At 40.3% G+C, this 21,049-nt stretch overlaps 1 protein-coding gene across 1 annotated transcript in view; it reads left to right on the top strand.

The window, feature by feature from the left end:
• Nucleotides 1-94: 94 nt before the first annotated feature.
• SLTM (SAFB like transcription modulator) overlaps nucleotides 95-21,049 on the top strand; it is a 30,345-nt gene continuing 9,390 nt past the window's right edge. The window contains 13 exon segments of the mRNA XM_014519389.2: nucleotides 95-548; nucleotides 8,422-8,486; nucleotides 8,880-9,068; nucleotides 9,593-9,640; nucleotides 10,980-11,007; nucleotides 12,387-12,855; nucleotides 13,428-13,477; nucleotides 16,260-16,378; nucleotides 17,716-17,865; nucleotides 17,952-18,061; nucleotides 18,165-18,325; nucleotides 18,700-18,791; nucleotides 18,996-19,159. Of these exon segments, the coding sequence (XP_014374875.2) occupies nucleotides 194-548; nucleotides 8,422-8,486; nucleotides 8,880-9,068; nucleotides 9,593-9,640; nucleotides 10,980-11,007; nucleotides 12,387-12,855; nucleotides 13,428-13,477; nucleotides 16,260-16,378; nucleotides 17,716-17,865; nucleotides 17,952-18,061; nucleotides 18,165-18,325; nucleotides 18,700-18,791; nucleotides 18,996-19,159 (2,000 nt within the window). The 5' untranslated portion in view covers nucleotides 95-193.

A 21,049-nucleotide genomic window follows, 5' to 3' on the forward strand; every position in this document is an offset into this window, starting at 1 on the left:
AAGCCCGTGCGCTCCGCCCGCCGCAAGCGGGTGAGAGGCGGCGCGGGGCCTGCGCCGGCCCGGCTGGCCTTCGGGCCTCCTGCGGCCGCGCCCCGCCTTGCGACGCCATCGCCCGGCCCGGCCCGGACACGGCCTTCCCCTTGCAGTTTTGTGAAGCTCCGGCCTGGGCCTGGGCCCGGGCCCGAGCCCGGGCATGTCTGAGCTGCCCTTAGGGTTGTCGCGGGGCTGTGGGCCTGTGGAAACGCCGCGCTCTCACCGGGGCCGACTGCCCCTGCTCCAGGCTGGGCGCTCCCCGCCCCCGCTCCCCTCGGGTGCCCGTGCAGTGCAGCCCACCTCGCCCTACTTGTCTGCGCCCTTAGAGAGGGCAAAGGACTGGGATGGCTTCGTCCTTGGTGTAAAGCCTGGACCTGTGGTTGAAACCGGGAAAAGCATCCATCCTAACTTGTGGTGTCTTATGCAGGCTATCGAAGAAGAAGGAGGAGATCCAGAGAACATCGAAATAACCGTTTCCACTGACACGCCCACCAAGAAACCAACCAAAGGCAAAGGTTAAAACCTTCCTGTGCTTCTCGTATTCATACCGTGACGCTCCGTTTCATTCCTTGGGCATTGATGTTGTGTTGATCAGGTTAAAGGTGACCTGGTCACATGTAGAAAGGTCGCTGGTCTGACAGTCCCGAGCCCAGATCGTGAAGGGCTTGTGATGGTGGCTGGACTCTCTTGTTTGCTGTGCAGCAGTGAATTTTGTTCTTTTTTTCTGCGAGAGCGTTTAGGGAAGGCTGTTTCCCCTCCTCCCCTGCTGATGCTCGCGGAATGCCTATTTGGGGCCCAATAGCTCGCACGCTATGCATGGGGCAGCCTCCTACAAATATAGGTGCTGGCTAGTTGTTCTGAAAACGAACAGCTTCTGCTTTAAAAATGCCTTTTAGCTTGAAAACAGAAACAGTACAGTGTGAGGGAGGTGAATAATACCATTTTGAAAATAATTGATCATCTTGAATGAAAACTGATCTTGTACAGAAACAGGCTTGTATAATCAGCATCATTTAATTTGTGCTGTTTTCCTTTGAGAAGTGGGGGAAAGTATATGAAAATTACACAAGGAAGTGAAACCAAATTGTTCCCCTTAAGGTAGGGGAGAGTTGTATTGGAGGTTTTTTTGTTTTTGTTTTGGGTTTTTGTTGTTGTTAACAAAACTGTACAGAAGCTTTAAAAAAACCCCAAAAAACTCTTGCTGATCTCTGCTTGCTGTCTGTTGGTCATACAAAATGCAGCCTGAGTTGTTCTTTTTGCTGTTATGACAGGGATTTTTCTCTCTCCTTTTTCTACTTTTCCTTCACTCTCCAGATTCTGAGAAGCTTATTCCTAGGTAGTCCTACTATAATACTTTCCTAGCAACAGTTCTACCTTCCAGTGATATTACTGTAAGGGTCAAGAAGTCAAAAGATTCAAGTTAAGATGCTGTTTCTAGCTTTCTAGTAGAGTTAAAATGTAGGTTTGCATGTGACCTGTGCACTGATTCTCCCTTTCAAAAAGACACTATGCTGTCTTAATTGAGATTTAAGTTTTTATGGTCAGGCACATGCTTTGCAAACTTGAGGAAACTGATCGTAAGTGGGTACTACTCACTGAGTCCAATGAATAATTGTTCGTTAACAACAGTGATCATTCAGTTTTCTGAATTGTTTTCAGGTTCTCCTTGCTTAGATTTGAGGCTAGTAAAATTATAAGCACAAGCTTAACCTGCGTTGGCATACACTTGGTCACATATGATACAAGTTCCCTTTCTTTAGATGAATAACTGCAGGAAATAATTTTAGACAGAAATGATCCAACAGATCTTAGTTGTCACAGAACCAGTGAAAACAATTTTTAGTGTTGAAAGGAGAAAGAGACTGGTGCATCTACAGTTGGTGAACTTCCTGTCACTTGGACTGTTGTTTACATGGATTTAACTTGGTCTCCTTTCTGCTTTCTTTCTATTTTTCTCCTCTCTCGTGAAATAGTCTGTCAAACCTTGTCGTTTCCCCAAAAATCTGAGAATACAGACACCTAAAGTTCAGATGTTAACTTTCTGCTGGAAGTCCCTTGCAGGAGACGTGTCCTGTGCCTGTCTTTCGGAAGCAAGCTGTCCTTTTAAAATCTACATCTCTATCCACGTTTTATGCATCTATATACATATGCACGTATAGACACATCATTTCATCTATTATTAACAAAAGCAGCATTATCTCCCAAATTATCTGCAGTCAGAATGTTCCAGGGCTTTTGCTGCTGCTGAACTGTTTGTTTGAGGTTTTTTTCTTTTCTTTTAACATACCCAAAGTGAAAGTAACCAGTTTTCTAGCTGTCTCACTGCTGTCCAGAGTTCTGAATAAGTCTCTTGCATAGCCCCTTGGGGGCCAATATTTTTGGCAGGCGTGCTACAAGTTAGCCCTGCACCCTCTCCAAGCACCTCTTCCCTTGCCCGCTCTGCTCTGCTTTCTGCTCCGTGTCCTGTGCTTCCTGCCTGATTTGCTGCCCCAAGGGGCTATGCAAGAGACTTATTCAGAACTCCTTGGTCTGCCTCATGCTGTGCATGGAGGCTTCCTGTGCCACAGGTTGGCCACACCACTAATCTTCATGCTGCTGCTTTTGGGGTGGGGAAGATATGAACAGGAGAGGCTTGGGAGTGTTGAGGGAATTGGTTCCATTAGATTGGGGGTAGTGTGGTGTAGAGTCCTCAGAATAGTTAAGGAGGTGGGGACTATAAGCAACTATAAACTTTTTTTTCAGAGGCTTACTGAAAGAGGTTTCTGAACATAAACCCAATAACTGCCTTTATAGTGACTCTTCATACCTGTGAAATTGCCAAGTCTCTCCACTTCCTCTGATCAGGTCTGTCTGGATTGAGAAAGCGTTGCCTGGAACATTGAAAATGGATTGAGTAAAAGGTGTGCTGTCCCTTTTCCCATGAGCTTTTTTTTTATCCTTTGTGGTAACTAATGAAAAATGAGGAATGAAGACTCCCAAGTGAGTGTCTTTTTTGAAACACTGCATGAATCTAGGTGATTAGACTGGAGTGTTGATTTGGAGTTGTATTCCAGCATTACTCCTGAACTATGTGACAGGCTTTAAAAGACTGATAGATGACCTGCTGTGTGAACACAAGAGCAGTTCTGCAAAATTCTTGCTGTAGGTAGAGTCTACTGGTGGGAGTGTTGGAATATAAGACGCCCTCAACCAAGTTTGTACAGCATTCCAGTAGTTAAGAAAAATTGGTTCCGTTCTAAAACCAGGCTGTTTAGCCCCCTTCATGAAAAAGCAAAAATTTGACATAGAAGATGGAAAGTCCCAGCAGAGTGGTGGGGGGGCGGGCTTGTAGTTTCCTGGTGGTTCACTGCTCATTGTGCCTGCATAACAAACAAAGCTGTTTCTCAGCAGTAGAAAGTGGATGATATGGGGAAGGAGTATTTATGCAAGGCAAATCCAGACTGGTCCATTGCCTGTCCCTCTCCCCTTACAGCGGCGGCTCCCAATCTGTGGTACAGGTACCGTTAGTGCTACACAGACAACCTCTCAGTGGTACGTGTTAACAGATTTATAATAGTTACTTTATATGACAAAAAATTGCTGGTGCTACTTAAGGCTGTATCGTTTTAAATTGGTGGTGCGCAAGAGTTTGGGAACCACTGCCTTATAGCATTTGGAGGCTTAAAAGTCCCAATTTTGAAGCCGCACCCTGAACTTTCATGTTCAATACCAAAGTTCATGAAGTTTTCCTCCGTAAATTTGGCTGGTCCTTTTTTTTTGAACTTGGTCTAAATTATCAGCCTCTCCATCCTGTGTCAAAGTGTTCCATAGGTTAATTTTAAAAGGAGGTTCCCTTTCATGCATGTTTAAACCTGCTATCTAATCATTTTACTGCATGTTCCCTGCTTCTAATATTGCAATATGATTTTGTAAGTTTTTGTCTTAATTTAAATGACAAATGGTCTATCTAGCACCATGGCTGTCAACATTTTTTGTACCAGGACCCATTTGTAAACATCAATGGCTAATCTCAACCCAGTCTCAACTCCTGCCCCTAGGCCCCAGCTGCCCAGTGTGTGGGGAATGGTGGGGGCCCAAGCAGCCCCTTGCAGGCTAGAACTCTGCCAGCCTGCAAGGGAAAAGCCATGGTTCCCCACATTTCTTCTCCTTTAAAGGATAATCCATTTTTTAAGTTCGGTTGATCCATTTTTAAAGTTCGTCTGTGACCCTTTCATATATTCTTGCAATCCATGGATTGAGAAGTGCTGGTTTAGCATTAACATACAACTTAATTTGCTCTCTACTGCGTAAATGACTTGGTTTAATCTGAAATGCAGTCCAAGTCTTTAGTTTACAAGGATAATGTTTAAATAGAATGTTCATGCTCATTCTTTCCCCCCCTTTCTTTCAGTCAAATTTCTATTATGATTAACATGGTTTAAAAGTACCAACGAGGAAACAACTCTGATCTTGTTAGCTGCTATGATCTGCTTTGTGTCTGGCAGTTGCAATGAAGAAACAAAGGTGAACTCTTCAAAGTTCATTCTGAATCAAGTAGTCATTTTTGGTCTGCTCTCATGAACGCTCCCATTCTGTTCTGATTATTGGCTAACTACCAAGGCTGTTCATGTAAGCTTAGATTCAGTGAGGAAGGCTTATGGTTAATCAGCTTGTTACTTGAGAGATTCTCTTGAGCTATTTGCCTGCTGTTGGTTGGGAATAATTTAACTTCCAAATTGTCTGGGCCAGAAACTGTGTGGGCTATAGGTTGCCCATTCCTAGTTTAAAAGTTATTTATTAGCTAGCGCACATTTCAAGGCACCACAGAAACAATATTGTCCATAATCTAAGTTAAGTTATGGACTGAATTAACTTGAGCTTTTAACTAGAAATGTAAAAATAATAAAGTTTTTTTTGTTGTTTTTTTTTTACCATTTGAAGAAAATGAGCAAGCTTGCTTTTTTGAAACTGTTGTCATGTAGAGCGCCATTTCTGAAACTACTACAGAGAGCTCTACGTTTATGAGTTGACTTTTTATTCTGATACTAGCCAATTGCCTGTCAAGAATGATCGGGAGGGCAGAGACAGAGGCCTGAGTCATTTGCCCGCCTGCCTCAAGACAGCCAATCAGAGTGTGAATAAAGCAGGACAGATGGATAGACTTAGGCTTTTATAATATTAGAATGTGAAAACTAAATTGTGTGTGTGTGTGTGTGTGTGTGTTTGTTTCCCAAAATTGTAAAAAATCAAATTGCCATAAATGACTTTTCATGTGTCCATTGTCAACTCCTTACCAAGTGCCTCTTCAGCTGTCTCATTGAAGTGAAACTGATTTAGTATTGGGAGGGATGTTATTCTACTAGAAAAACCATTGTAGACATTTTGATATCTGAAGCATACACCTCTTAATTAAAACAATATAGTAACTAGTCACTTCTGAAGTGCCAAAGGAGACTGCTCCTCTGACCCCCTTCGTTCTGCCTTTCAAAACCAAGGTGAATATTATAGTCATGGGTATGTCTTTATATGCAAGAAAGTATGGGATATTTGCCCAAATGTTTGTATTTTAACCCCTTCCACATGTTGTTTTCTTTGGAGGTAAGGATTTGGCTGGAATCTTTTATTGATGAAATCAAAGCCCCCCCCCCCCCCCCCCCCCCCCCCAAATCCTATCCTTTTTATCAAGATGAAGACCAAATTGCCCATTCACCAGCGAATAATGACTTGTTTAAAAGACAGCAAACAAGGAAGAATCAAATAGCTTTCTGGAGTATGTAAATTAGATGGAAAATAAACTTGTACGATGGTGCAGTTTTTTTGCTAGTTCAGAAATGTTCTGATCTTTTTGGCCAGCCCAAGCTAGGAGTGATGCAGCTTAGGCAGGTTCATACAGATAGAGCAGGTTACAACTTTCTGGCAGTTGTGACCAATAGATATGTTGGTTAAGTATAGCATCCAAAGCAGTCAGACTATTCTAAACTGTAATTGATATGTTGCCTTCCAGACAGTGCTGTATTGTTTGCTCTAGGTCAGATATTCAGTCTTTGGCTGAGGTGTCTCAAGTGCCTTTGAATGGATGACTAGCACGTAGGAAACAAAATCATGTATTACCAGCATGATGGCTTGGATTGGAAGATGTTCTTTGACTGCAACGTTACAGATTGACAGACATGCAAAGCACAACTTTGTGTCCCTTTAAATGACAGTGGTATTATGCAGCTACTTTGTTTCCTGTGTTGTCTGAAAAACGTGATGGGGGTCTTAACAATGCAGGCATAGCATACAAATCACTTCTTGATTCATCTGCGAGTGGCCAGCATTAATGTAATAAAGTCTATAGCAACACTGAATGCTACCAAACGCTTCCTTTTCTGTATATGAAGGCCTGTCTCTTGTCAAGATGCCTTGCCAACAGCTGGAAGCCCTACTGTACCAGCATTGGAAAGACTGTCTGCATTGATACTTTTAAGTAGTAATTCTGGATCCGAGTCGTCTGAATCGAAAAGATGAGTTGGCCATATTGATACTTTATCTTTTTTTTTTTTTTTTTTTTGGCTCACAGTCCGCATCTTCAAACTAGTCTCTGAGGATCCTTTCTCATGCTGCTGAATATCTGTGTTACATCGAGGAATAAGCATGGGCTTACCTTACTGCAATATTTTGTCTTGGTGGATTTAATACTGAGAGAGACTTTAACATTCAAACAGATGTCCTTGGGTCTGATCTGAGCCATCCCCTCAAACAAAAATATGGAAGTTTTTTTTATTGCGTTATCTGTATGATGAGGCTACTTTTAAGAAAAATTGAGTTTCCAAGATGCCATTGCTGAATGTAATCCTCAGTTTGAGGGGGTCTTATGTCAACTCCCCAGGAGATGTTTCTACTTAATCTCCTTTTCTGAACACAACAAGCAATTGAATTAGACTTTACTGTGAAAAGGCTAGAGACTGAACATTCTTTAATGAAACAACGCCTCTATTAAAAGCCTTGGCATTGGGTGCCTTTGCTTATAACCAGCTGTGGGTGACTAGAAGTGGGTTCAGAAGGAGCTTAAGGATCTACTGTAGAACATGGAGAAGTTGTACGAAGGCAACAAAACATTAAATTAGAGAAATGACTTTTGAAAGAAGCAAATTTGAATTCTGACGGATATATCCAAGTCACTGTGTGATCATGTTGCTCTGTCTTGCATTCTGCCTTCATACATACTTTGATATAGATCCTACCATGCTGTTGGAATGATATAAATAGAGACAAGGCAGAAAATAGTGGAATTCTGAAGACTTATGGATTAATCTAGGATTTTCCAAGATCAGAATAGTTTGTGGAGTGGAAAGAATCTTTTGTTTGCAAAGCCACATAATTGAGACCTTAGAGTCAAGAATCTGACTTAATTTGCCATTTTTATAACTTGCTAATAAATGTGGTATTGCATTCTAAACACACAAATTACATTTTGTTTAAGACAGTTCAAAGTTTGGGCAACAGATTTAAAAAAGAACTTGTGAATTGATCTAATAATGGATTTATCAAACTGAATAGGGGACACTTTACCCATATTGCTATGTTCATGAAACTCCTTTCTGTTGTGAAATATTTACCTAGAGGCAAGTACCATTCTGAACATGAACAGTCAATAAAATGCTGATTAAGAATTCTGTAATGCTTTTTGAATAAAGCATAAATAAGGACAACTAGATTCTCGTGTAACAAATGGAGAGAGTCTTCAGCTGCCCTTTTTTTCTGTCTTCTAGCTTCAGGAAGCTTGCAAGCTTCAAAATATTCAGAAATTGCCTTGCGTGTAGGATACTGCAAAAGAGTCATAGTTGACAGTGAAATATCAAGGCAAATGTGCCTGCTTCACCAGTACTGCAGTTAAGGTGTGGGTTTATTGTTGGGGAAGAGGGAATTGCATTACCTAGTGACACTTGCCCATAATTGGAAGGGAGGGTGCTAAGTTGAACAGGAAATGTATGCTTAACTTCTTAATTAAGTGAAAACTTGTTAAGTGATCATGTTATTATGGGTGTCTCTCCTTGCTGAAGTCTTAATTCTAAACTGTAATGCTTAATGTCCTTGTTAATAGACACTTAAGGATAATTCTTAGTAAAATATCATTTAGAGAATAGCAGCCAAAAAAACAATTATTGAAAGAAAGACGGCAATGCTAGAAGTACCATATTTGCCGGCTTGGTGGTAGTAGCTTGTATAACTTCACTTATAATAGTCTTTGAGGTCAATCTTAAAACATTTAGAAGTTGTGGAATTTATACCAGGATGAGCGAGTAAGGTGAGCTGTTTCTTTATACAGAACAGCTACAATTCCCATCGCATCTACTAATGCATATGAAGGCACTTCCTATATCCTTAGACTTAAACTCTCGTCATTAGCTTATCCTGTCTTTTTAGGTAGAAAACAGGAAGCTGATGAACTGTGTGGTGATGCTTCAGTTGAAGATGATTCCTCTGTTAAGGTAAAAGTAAATTTTGGAAAATATGTACTGGTCTGTTCTAATTGGGTAAATGGAGTTAAGTCTTAGTTGAAAAGCTCCATTTGTCAAAAGCTAACTTAGATGGAAATCTGAAAACGTTGTTCAGGTATTTACAAGTCTACAGGACGCTTGCTCATTGAATTCAAAGCACATGGAAGTATGTGGCTCGATATTTTTTTATCTTGATGCATAACTTTCTACAAGAGAATATAAAGTGGGCTTCAAAGTGGAAACTCTAGGAATGACCAACATAAACAATCGATGTTGAAAGTTTAGATGTGATAACCCTTCTGAAGAAGCAGTCGCTCTACATTTTATTGGAAGAAAAATCTAGCTAATATTTCTAGTTATACCAGATCTTGTTCACATTGAAAGGAAAATGAATTGGAGGCTCAAGATGCAAGTGATCAAGATGGAAATGATGAACTTAAGGACTTTGAAGAAGCTGGTGAAAATGAAGAGAACTTGAATTCTAAACAACTGCCTCCTCCCGAAAAGGAGAGAGATCATGACTCTGAACAGGCAGAGACAACAGAAGATGCAGAGAGAGACTCTGAAAGCCAGGTACCTTGCCACACTTGTTAAACTGTACGAACTTGCATCAGAAAAAGTCATCTTTCCATTGTCTACTGTCTAAAACTACCTGGAAAGCTAAACTGGTTTCTTTCTTAGGTTGTCCTGTCCAGTTCCCTCAAAGAGAGTGCTTGGTCCTTCCTACTCTTAACTTGTCTCTGAATAGTATTAAAATGACTATTTTATTGAAATGAAGGTGGCACTAGTTGATAGATTTCTGCCAAAACCCTTAAAGTCTGTTCCTAGAGATGTGGGGTTCTTTTTCACCTCTTCCCCCAGTACCTTTTTGGTGCATCCTTAACTTCATCAATGGTGCCAGCAAAAGCAGCCCACTAGCCTTCTAAGCATAAGCCACGAGGACTACTTGACAATGTCCATCCTTAATTGAGAGCGTGTGCTTTGTGAACTGAAACGCTTGTTTGTGTTAGCTGAACATCTTGAGATTTTGGTTTTTGTAAGTGTTTGTTGATATTTAGCAAGTTTTTTTTTTTTTTTTTTCTTTCTTTTCAATTTAGGAAATTGAAGGTCAAGAAACAGAAGATGATACATTTCCAACTACCCATGTAAGTTCTGAACTGTTCTTCCTACATTTATGGATTTGGAAACCAAAGCAAAGGCTGATCTAAAGTGACCTTTCTGAAATCAGTTTTTAGGCTTTGAGCTTTAGGTGACTGGAAACAGTTGCTGTTTAAAGCTTCCCAGGTTCCAGGCTGGATGACCTTGACTTGTTAAGGCTTTTCAACAGGAAGTGATCTATACCTTGGAACAGGGGTTGTCAACCAGGGGTACATGTGAGAAGGCCCGAGGAGGTATGCACAGGTGGGCAGGGACAGAGTGCTACCATGTGCTGTCCTGCACTGCCATGCAGGTGCCACCTGGATGTGGGGGAAGCTCGCACGTGCCGGCTGCCGCCACTCTGCATTCAGCTACGTGTCCCGTCCCCCCCACTCCGCGTCTGGCGGCGTGCCACCCCTGCCCCCTCCCACACCAAGTCTGGCTGCCAGGGGTACGCTGATCCAAAAACATTGAAAACCCCTGCCTTGAAGGAAGGCGCTCAACATATAAGCTTGGCTAACTGACCAGCAAATATTTCGGAGTATCTCCTTAAATGATCCTTTGTGTTCGCTATCACCATAGCTGTCAAGTATTAAAAATTTGCTTTTTTCAGTTAGGAACTTCATTTTGATATTTAGAATGTTAAAAACAATGTTTTGGAAATGATTTTTCCATTTATTGTTTTAAAAGAATTCTTCAAGTGCTGAAATTGATCCAATGGGTTCTGGCACGTGTGAAGACATTCTAATATAAAAGTATTTTGTATATCTTTCTGGGAGTATTATTTCAGTAGTGAAAAAGTGATGTCTTTTCATTCCCCAAGTTAACTTTCACCTAAATAAGTAGATATGTTGAAGAATGTGTTATATTAGTTTTCCCTTGCTTTGAGCATTATATAATTATCTAGTTTTGTCTTGTCTCTTGTACTTCAGAACTAGCAGTAGTTAACTGCTGCCTGGCTTTTATGAAACAGTGCAACAGAATAAAAAGTAATATGGCCTCATGGTTCATGAGGTTTCACAGATATTAGTATATAGAACACAGTACAGTATGGCTAAAAATGTTAGAAATTGGCATATTGCAATCAGTTGCAATCTCATAAACAGGGACTTCTCAAATGAAAAATAGTAGTGTCTATGCACAGCTGCTTGAATTTCATAAGGAGTTTAGACTCACCTTTTTATTACCATTGGTATAAACTGTGCACGAAGACCAATGTCTAGTTAAGTTTTAGTTTAATGCTTGTGCCTAAATATGGATTCCTGTAGAGATGATAGTCTTGACTCTTGTGCTTGAACTGAGTTTTAAAAGCAAAAAAGATGCTTATTTGACTTCCCTCTCTTACAGGATGGTGAAGAAGAAGAAAGTGAGAGAGGTATGTTTTGAAGTTTAGTAGAGTTAAGAGGGTTTAAAAAAAAAAGAAGTAGAATAAGGAACTCAACGTGTACATTTCAGCCTGTTGACTAATATTAGATTTGTTTTCAGTACTAAGCATCAGTTGTCTCTAAGTTCAGGACTTGAATCCATTCTATCAATGGGTTTATCTTTCTCTTCAGAGCTGATTTATAGCACATATCAGTTACTGTGGTGGATGAATAATATGGATATGCTGTGGGTTTGTTTTATTTAACTGAACAAAATGCCCAAACTAAATACTCAAGGCCTCTTATTTTAAATATATGGTAAGTCTCTTGTTCAAAACACCTTGCACTGCAGTAACTGATGGTGCTTGACTATTGGTTACACTGCTCTACTGACCTTAAAACTCTACACATTATGGACCATCATCATCTTGACTCACTGCCACTTGGAAATTCCAAGCTATGCAAAGGATGGTAAAGCAGGCTTTCAGAAATACATGGAGGAGTCTAAACACCAGGCTTTTTTTAAGCTATGCTACTTAACAAAAGTACAGAACAACTTTAACATGTCTGATCAACCAGATAGACTTTCTGGAGAGAAGTCAAAGGATGCTACATTTTGTGGACTAGAAAGAACATGGAGCCCAGTCACTTTACACAAGAGGGAATAAATACAGTATTGAAATTACAGGATAAAACTACGGACTCCTTGATTGCAAAGGGCCTGATAGCTGACTCATCTGTTCCATGTGAATGCAAGATCACTGGACATGAGAACTCTGGGACTGGGAATGAATATGGAAACATCTGCAAAATGGATGAAGACTGAGAGCAGTTTTGCTACGAACTCTAGTTTCATGTTCATGCTTCAATTTCTGCAGCAGACTTGGACACCTATCTTGACAGCCAAACAATTGCATAGAAAGGAAGACAGAAGGACTGCAATGAAATTACACTGAAGCCTAATTTACCTTCTCCAAGACTGTAATTTTCAAGGATTTGGGAAGGCTAGAAGACTTGCAACCAGGAATCTTCAAAGATTGATTTAGTCAAACTACGAGGATCTGCATCATCTGAAAGAAGTTTGTCTTCTATGGCACAGCTTCTAAGTTGGAAAAAGGATACCATTCTTCATAGAAAGTATCTCCAGGATGGAACCGCTTTGACTCCTAGTGTTTGTTGGTATTTGTCTCTAGAAACTGTAATTTGCCATGAAGAATAAGTGATTCCGGGTAAAGGATATATATAAATGTTAATACACCATGTGTTTTTTCTAACCTTCCATCAGTGCTAATAACTGGCTTTGTATTTTCTAGGTCCTATTCTAGCTTATGCATATGAAATTGTTTAAACTTCTTGTTTTGCCATATTTATTCCTGTTAAATCCTCTTAGATAAAGCAGGTTCTGGTGATGGTACACAAGAAGTATCTAAACCTCTTCCTTCAGAAGAAAGCCTAGCTGAGGCTGATCACACGGCTCATGAAGAGATGGAAGCTAACACGTCTGTGAAAGAAGCTGAGGATGATAACATATCGGTTACAATCCAGGCTGAAGATGCCATCACTCTGGATTTTGATGGTGATGACCTCCTAGAAACAGGTAAAAATGTGAAAATTACAGATTCTGAAGCAAGTAAGCCAAAAGATGGGCAGGACATCACTTCACAGAGCCTGGAGAAGGAAAGCAAGGACTATGAGATGACTGAGAACCATAAAGATGGTAAGAAGGAAGACTGCGTGAAGGGTGATCCTGTCAAGAAGGAAGCCAGAGAAGGTTCGAAGAAAGCAGAATCTGGAGACAAAGAAAAGGATACAGTGAAGAAAGGTCCCTCGTCTACTGGGGCCTCTGGTCAAGCAAAGAGGTTTGTTTTTCTATGTCAGTTCTTTACGATACTGAGTACCAGCATTCAATAAGATCACTCTACATTAAGGGGGTAGCTGCAAGAATCTTATAATTAGTACCTTATGCTCCTGCCTATAGATTTTTTTTTTTTTTTTTTTTGACCGCCATAAGTTACTTTTTAAAATTCAAGATCTTCGTATAGACGCTATGTCCTACTGATTGCGTTGTCGAATTGTCGGCGTTTATTTATTTTTCAAATTGAAAAGTTGGTTTTTTTGGTTTTGTTTTTTTTAATGTCCTTGTGATGATGGTAATGAACAGCTATCGGTTCTAAGAACACAAAATGAAGTCAAGTCCCCGTCCTGAAATCTGGAGAAGATTGCCATATGTCCTCTGAATAGAATTGTCAGAAAATCTAGATCTTCAGGCATCTTGGGGAAAATCAGTGCAAGAATCCATAAGGGAATCACTTGTTCAAACCCAGTCCAGCCCTCTTTTGAAATGTTAATTTGTCTATTAGTAATAGTATAAAATGCAGTGTTTTACCAAATGCTGTATTTTCAATTTTCTTTTGATGATTTGCCTCTCTAGCTCTGCTAAGGAAAGTAAAGAAAGCAAGACAACATCCAAGGATGATAAAGGTAACGTCCTTAATTTTTCAAGGGTGGTCATTGCAGTACATAAAATGCTGTTTAGTCCCTTTTGCTGAGCAATAGTTGGAATTTAGTTTGAGGTGACCAAATGGTTATTTTATTAGAGAACATCTCCATGAAGTAACAGCTTAAATAACTGATTACATTTGGTCAAAATCACTAATAGTAAGGATAAACTGGTCCTTACGTGACGGGGATTTTTTTTGTATCCAGGCTCTTTACAGGTCAACAGTTAGTCCTAAACCAGTAATTCTTAACTAGGGTACCTAGAGATCCTTTCAAGGGTGTTGTGGGGCACCACTCAATTTTAGCACTAAATGTACAAACATTATTTATAAGATTAAACCTAGAGATTCTGACCTGTTGATGTATGAATTCTTCACAACAAAATAACTTTTTCTACAAACAAATAACAAATGCAAACTAAGAGCTGGCATTTTATCAAAGATGCCTTTAGACTATATGGAGAAAGATTGAGAGCCACTGTCCTGAGGTAATTCTTAGAAGGCATCTTCCTACTTCATGCTTTTGTAAGAAAGACTGGCAATTATGTCGGATTCTGGTGGTTTAATTTTTTTTGAAATTTTTTTTGAAATGTACACTTCTGAATTAGTCAGAAATCTGTCTGGATGCATTATATAAATTAAGAAGAAAAACTTTTAAGTATTTGTGTAGAAACTTTAATGATATTAAAAAAGAAGATATAAATAACTTTTCAAATAAGTATGCCAGTGGAAGTAGTATAAGTATTTGCTTGTTGTATATTTAACAGAACCTAAGTTCTTGAGTATTGGTATACCCTAGAAAATGTTTGCTATTGCTATTTCTGATATAAGAAATATTTTTCTAATAAAGTGCAGCAGACGAGCCTACTATAACAACCAACTGAACCAGTCTCTTTCTAACATGAAGAGCTTTTATTTTAAATACTCATGCTACTTAACCCTTTTTCACTACCATTCTCCCCAAATTCTTTAGAAAACTAACGTGTGTGGATAATTTTGTAATGGAGAAAAGCGTCTTTGAACATACAGTATTATAAGAAAGCAATAAGTTTATCTGTATATTCATGGTTAGCAGAAAAGTAGGGTTGGAAAAAACTTTGGGAAGTCATCTAGTCTAACTTCCTGCTCAAGGCAAGATCATCCCCAACTAAACCAAGTATTTGTCCAGGCTGCTTTAAAAACTTTCCAAGGACGGATTTCACCACCTCCTATCAGTAGCCTGTCCCATACATGGATAAATCAAAAAATAAAAAGGAAATCACTTGACTAAGATGCAGTCAGTCTATTTTGTCTTGGTCATCTTGGGCTCACATTTTAAAATAACTTTGTAGAGTTAGCGCTAACATTCCAGCATAATGTAAAAAGTGCTCTACACATTCCTTATTCAATATAATATTTAATATGTAATACACTTATATAATATCAGTGTGGGGGCCAACCTTTCTGGCAATCAAGCTGGAAATTAGCCCTGCACACTCCCTGACTACCACTCTGATCCCCTTCCCTTGCCCAATCTACTGCCATATTTCTTGTTTCCTTCCCTGTGCCATTTCCCAATTTTCTGCTCTGCTTTTTTTGCTCCTTTTCTCAAACTGCCACATGACACAGTAAGTGGCTGACTGAGGCACTTGCCGCAAGTTGGCTGCTCTGGTAATGTATTATTCCATATGTAACAAAATTAGGAAGGCCAGGGCACAATATAAGATGCAACTGGCAAGGGACATAAAGTAATAAAAAGGGATACAACAAGTATGTCAAGAAGAAGACCAAAGAAACTGTAGACCCCTTACAGATTGAAGAAAACAATCTAGTTATAGATGATATGGAGAAGGTTAAAGTTTGGTGGCTATTCAGTTTTAGAACTTCTGGAGGTTGGTGAGGTCCTGGATAATTGGAAAAGGGCAAATATAGTGCTCTCCTGAAAAACAAGGAGGAGGATGATCTGGGGAATTACAGATGAGTCAGTTTGACCTTGATACTTAGGGAGAGGAAGAGGATGTTTTTTAGAAAAAGAGCAAGCAAGGGTTACAAGTCAAGGTTGACAACAAATTTTCTATCTTGGTGTTATTCTGTCCTGTTTTCAGTTGGGGATAAAACTGCTTTTATTAATGCAGCTTCCTTTGATAAGATGTCAAGTCAAGAACTTATAATTGTGTTTGAAAGGTTGCGGCCTATTTATAGGCATGCAGGCAGGCAACAAAACTGCATTTTGAACTTGGCTATATTTTTAAGGCCCTGGATTTTGGATTAGTAGTCCAAGAAAGGGACAACTCTGAGAGATTCTGGGAACAACTGTTTCTTTGCATAGTTTTGTGAGCCCAGAGTGCAAGGCTCTCACAAAATTAATGTACCAAGAGGGGAGGGGAACGTAAGAGTAGCCAGGTAAAGATTACAAGGCAGTTTGATTTTTATTGTTGTTGCAAGAATGCCTCAATGGGAAGAAAATAATAGGTATTCAGGGTGCTTTTTGATCCATCAGAGGGAGGTGTAACAAAAGGCAATGGCCAAGGCTGAAGCAACACATTCACATTAGAAACACACTTCTAATGTTTTGGGCTGGGATTATTGGAGTCTAATTTTTCTGCCTTTCAGGTAAAAGTTACCCCTATATTAAGCCAAGTTTCTGGATGAAATTTTATAGTATGTATTTTATACAACAGGTCAGACTAAGGCAGGGAGGTCATTAAATAATTTAAAGTCTGCATGTTTGTGGTAATGGTTGACCACATCTTCAGTAACTGCACTCTTATGACACCTTGTTTCAGGAAGTGCAAGCAGTGTGAGCGGTAGCAGTGGAAGCTCAACTAGAAACCTGTGGGTTAGCGGTCTCTCCTCTAACACAAAAGCTGCTGACTTGAAAAATCTCTTTGGCAAATATGGAAAGGTATTACTTGCACTGAAAAACCTGAAGCAACTTTTTTAACATCACAAGTTTTGGTTAAGATAACTATATGTTAAGCAATATAAGATCTGAGATGACTTGAGCATAATGTAATCAAGTTGATAATTAAGAGTTTCAGTCAAGATGGTTGTGCCTTCCCCCTTCTTCCCAACCCATACAGTAGCATTATGGTGGTGAGGAAATATTTTCTTACCGGAGCACCTGAAGTAAAATAGCAAGGAGGTAGTAACACACACAGGACTGGATTGGTACCTAAACTACAGTGTCTCCTCTTACAGCCCAGCTTCACCAAAACTCTTCCATATTTTCCACTACTCTGTGCAGGGGTCTAGTTGGTTGGGCAGGGAAGTAATTTAGAAATACTGGATTTATTCTAACAAACACCTAGCTGATGTGTTTTAACCCACAATCCTATGCCTCCCATATTTTCTCAGATGTTAAAGTTCCAAAGTGTTCATGTTTAGATACAGATGTTAAAGCTTCAGGTTCTATCCTCTATTTACATGCTTTTGTGGGGAGTGCAGGGGGTTGGGATTCATATACAGTCTAAACTGGAAATGAGAGAGTTGTAAATTGACATCTTAAATGGGACAGAAAGATACTCTCTAATGAATAATTTTGTATGTTAGTTGAAAACCTTTGTTTATCGCACCTGTTGCAGAGGCACACTGCTGCATCAGTGTGCGCCAAATCAAGGAAACATACCTCAGTACTTCATTGCAAGTTGGACTTCCTGAAGCAGGGAGTGGTACCTTACTTAATGGCTGTTTCTCTATAAAGGCACTCCCTGCCTGATATTAACTGACTCTTGAAGAGGTTCCCATCTCTGTTTGTGTGGGGTCACTTATGGCATATAGCAGGGCTTATCTTTTGCCTGCTACCAGATTTGGGATCTTCAGTTGTTGCTGGCAACTCAAATTGGCAGTTTTATGAAAGAGGATGAGTGGAAACAGTGGTCTTAAACCTTTGGGTTCCAGAGCCATGTTAGAACTGACCAGTGGGGCCAAATAACTTGAAAATGTAAATGGTATTTGACAGCATGTGTTGATTGTTGCTAACTTACATCCATGCAACAGATTCCATCTAAATTGAATGGTCCTAGCTTTCAATCTTTTATTTCGTGGGCTCTGTATTTTTAAGTGTTGTTAAATTTGTATCAGATCTGGTTTCACCAGAAATACCTTGTGTGATCTGGGAGCTGGTGAAGTTTTCAGCCCTTCAGTTTTCCCAAGAGTAGAGATAAGCCCATTTGACCAATTTCATTAAAAACATTCAGCTCTCCCTCTCCCTCCTCTTTTGTCAAACTTTCGTCTATTTAGGTCCTTAGTGCAAAGGTGGTCACAAATGCACGAAGCCCTGGAGCAAAATGTTATGGTATTGTAACCATGTCTTCTAGTACTGAAGTGGCTAGGTGTATTGCACACCTTCATCGCACAGAACTTCACGGACAACAAATTTCAGTTGAGAAAGTAAGTTTAATATATACTCTTAGAATAGGAGTATTTTGGGATCATTTACTTGTGTATATACACATGCATACCTTTCTTAAATGTAGGTAAAAGGTGATCCTTCCAAGAAGGAGTTGAAGAAAGAAAGTGATGAGAAATCTGGTTCTGGTAGAAGTGTGGGGGATAAGAAGACTGCTTCAAGTGACAAAACTAACAAGTAAGATTTCGCTTTACTTTAGGTTTTGAGGGGGCATCAAAGTGTATTCTGAAACCATATAATCCAAAGTTTTCTCACTGGCTTTTCTTGTTGTTCTAACAAGAACTCCTTCAACCAAAAAAGAGGAAAAGAAATCTGACAAATCAGAGAAAAAAGAAAGCAAAGAAGCCAAAAAAACCGAAGGTAAAGATGAGAAGAGTGATAATGGATCAAGTGGCCCTAATCAAGAATCCACTAAAAAAAATGAAGAAAAGAAGCGAATAAGTATGCTATGTTGCTTTTTCTTACTGAATCTTTCTTGCTTTTGTAGCAGCAAATAATGCCTCTGCAGATAAACCTAAAAACTTTTTTGCCTTTCATGCTCAAATAGGGTTCTCTATTAGAGCTTTTAAACTAACTACTAGAATATCTTTTTATATTACTTTCTTTGAGAGGGCAGGAATGTTAACATTCCTATATATGGATTATCTCTTCAATTCAAGGCTTAATATCTTATATTTCAGTAGCAAATGCTTCATATCAGATTTTACAATTTTATCTGGTAGTTCTGATGGTCAGTTGTAAATTGTTACTCTGCAATCTAACTTGTACTCTGCTTGTTGAAACTTTGGTTGGTTGTGTGTGTTTTCTCCCCTTAGGTGGAAAAAGTTCGGGTCAGATGGTTGTTATAGACCAAACAAAAGGAGACCAAGGTCACACGAGGACAGTGAGAAGGGGAAGATTTGACAAAGTAAGCTTCTGCAAAGTGTGTTGTGCTGTCATGGTCAGACTTTACATTATCCTCAATTTACCTAATCTCCCATCAATGAGCAAGTAACATTTACATGCAGCATAATCTGAAATATTACTGAGTAATTTGAAGCTGTGATATTGTGAAGTGTTACTAGACACACATGACTTCTGAAACAATAACTGCTGCGATCTCTGTCTACAGGCACAGATATTAAGAAACAAAGAGCGTATCATTCAAGATAAAATGAAGTTCAGAGAGTACAGAGCAAGAAAAGATATCTTGCCTTTTGAGAAAATGAAGGAACAAAGAATGCGAGAACATATGGTTCGATTGGAACGAATACGACGAGCAGTTGAGCTCCGGAGGTAGTGGTTTAAAAATTTAAGATTTTTAAGCCTTAACTGAGCAAATGTTTGCTACTGTTAGAAAATCTGATCATGGCTCATCAGATCACTTTCCTTAAGAATCAAGTTCCAAGATGTCATTTGGCCTAAAGTGTTGTCAACATAAGTGGAATCCAAATTTGGTTCCAAAAACTTCATATTCTTCCTAATATCTAACCTAAACTTCCCTTGCTGCACCTTTAAAACTGTTGTTCCTTGTTCTGTCATCTGCCACCATTGAGAACAGTCTAGCTCCATCTTCTTTGGAACCCCCTTCAGGTAGTTGAAGGCTACTATTAAATCCCTGCCTCAGTCTTCTCTTATCTAGACTAAATAAGTCCAGTGCCCTCAGTCTTTCCTCAGAAGTCACGTGTCCCAGTCCCCTCGCCATTTTCATTGCTCTCTGCTGGACTCTCTCCAATTTGTCCACACCCTTTCTGTAGTGGGGGGCCCAAAACTGAACACAGCACTCCAGATGTGGCCTCACCAGTGCTGAATAGAGGGGAATAATCACTTCCCTTGACCTACTGGGAACACACCTACCAGTGCAGCCCAGTATGCCGTTAGCCTTCTTGGCAACAAGGCCACACTACTGGCTCATATTCAGCTTATTGTTCACTGTAACCCCCAGGCCCTTTTCTACAGAGCTGCTGCCCAGCCACTCCGGCCCCAAGCCTATACCGGTGCATGGGACTGTTCCTGCCTAAATGTAGGACTTTGCACTTGTCCTTGTTGAACTTCATGAAACTTTTCACCCAATCCTCCAATTTGTCTAAGTCACTCTGAATCCTAGCTTTACCCTCTAGTGCATATCTACTACTCCCCCCAGCTTGGTGTTGTCTGCAAGCTTGTTGAGGGTGTGCTCTGTGCTATCTTCCAAGTCCATTGGTGATGATATTGAACAAAACCGGCTGCCAACTAGACATCAAGCCATTGATTACTACTTTCTGAGCTCGATGCTCTAGCGAGTCTTCTATCCACCTTACAGTCCATTCATCCACCCCATACTTTCTTAGCTTACCTGTGCGAGTGCTGTGGGAGATCAAATCAAAAGCCTTGCTAAAGCCAAGGTACACCACACCCACCACTCTGACCACATCCGAAGAGCCTCATCATAGAAGGCAATCGGGTTGGTCAGGCATGACCTGCCGCTGGTGAACCCATGCTGACTGTTCCTAATTGCCTTTAAGTTAAGAGAACCTATTCTGTAAGGTCAGAAGTATTTCACTGTCGGTTTATGACAGTGGAAGAAAATAATCTTTCTTTTGCTGCTTGTAGTCAGTTCCATCTCCATTCTTGATTTTCTTTGCAGCAGCACAGGGTATAATGTCTTTGCATGGCTTGATCCCAGAAAATGAAGAAATACATTCGGTGGTAGCATTTCCCAAGTATGGGGAATATCTAACAACAGATGTAAATCTACTATAGTAGGCTCCCATGTGTCCATAGCTGCAGCTCCATTATAGTGGTGACAAAGCGGTTAGGTCAGTGCTTCCCAAACTTCCTCAGCATGACCCTATTTATGATCCCACTTCCTCTCTATGGCCCCTCACTCCTAGCCTCCGACTCCCTCAGTAGTGCCCGAGCCCTGGCTGCTGCCTGTGGGAGGTAGTGGCTGCTGTGGCTGGATCAGTGTGTGGAGCCTAGCTGCCTCTCAACCCCCCAGTGGTCACCATGGCTGGAATGGAGCCTATAGGGGGCAGGGAGGATGCAGGGTCAGGGCTCCCAGCCCTGCTATGCTCCCGTCTAGAGCTCTGTAGCCCAGTGGGCAGGACCTGGCATGGAAGGGAGCACCATAATATCATGATCACTAAGGTGAGGTGCCCCCTGCCTGCCTGGCAGCAGTGCAGGGCACATCTCCATGCCACTATT

This window comes from Alligator sinensis, unplaced genomic scaffold (assembly GCF_000455745.1).
Source record: "Alligator sinensis unplaced genomic scaffold, ASM45574v1 scaffold1018_1, whole genome shotgun sequence".
NCBI classification, from domain to species: domain Eukaryota; kingdom Metazoa; phylum Chordata; order Crocodylia; family Alligatoridae; genus Alligator; species Alligator sinensis.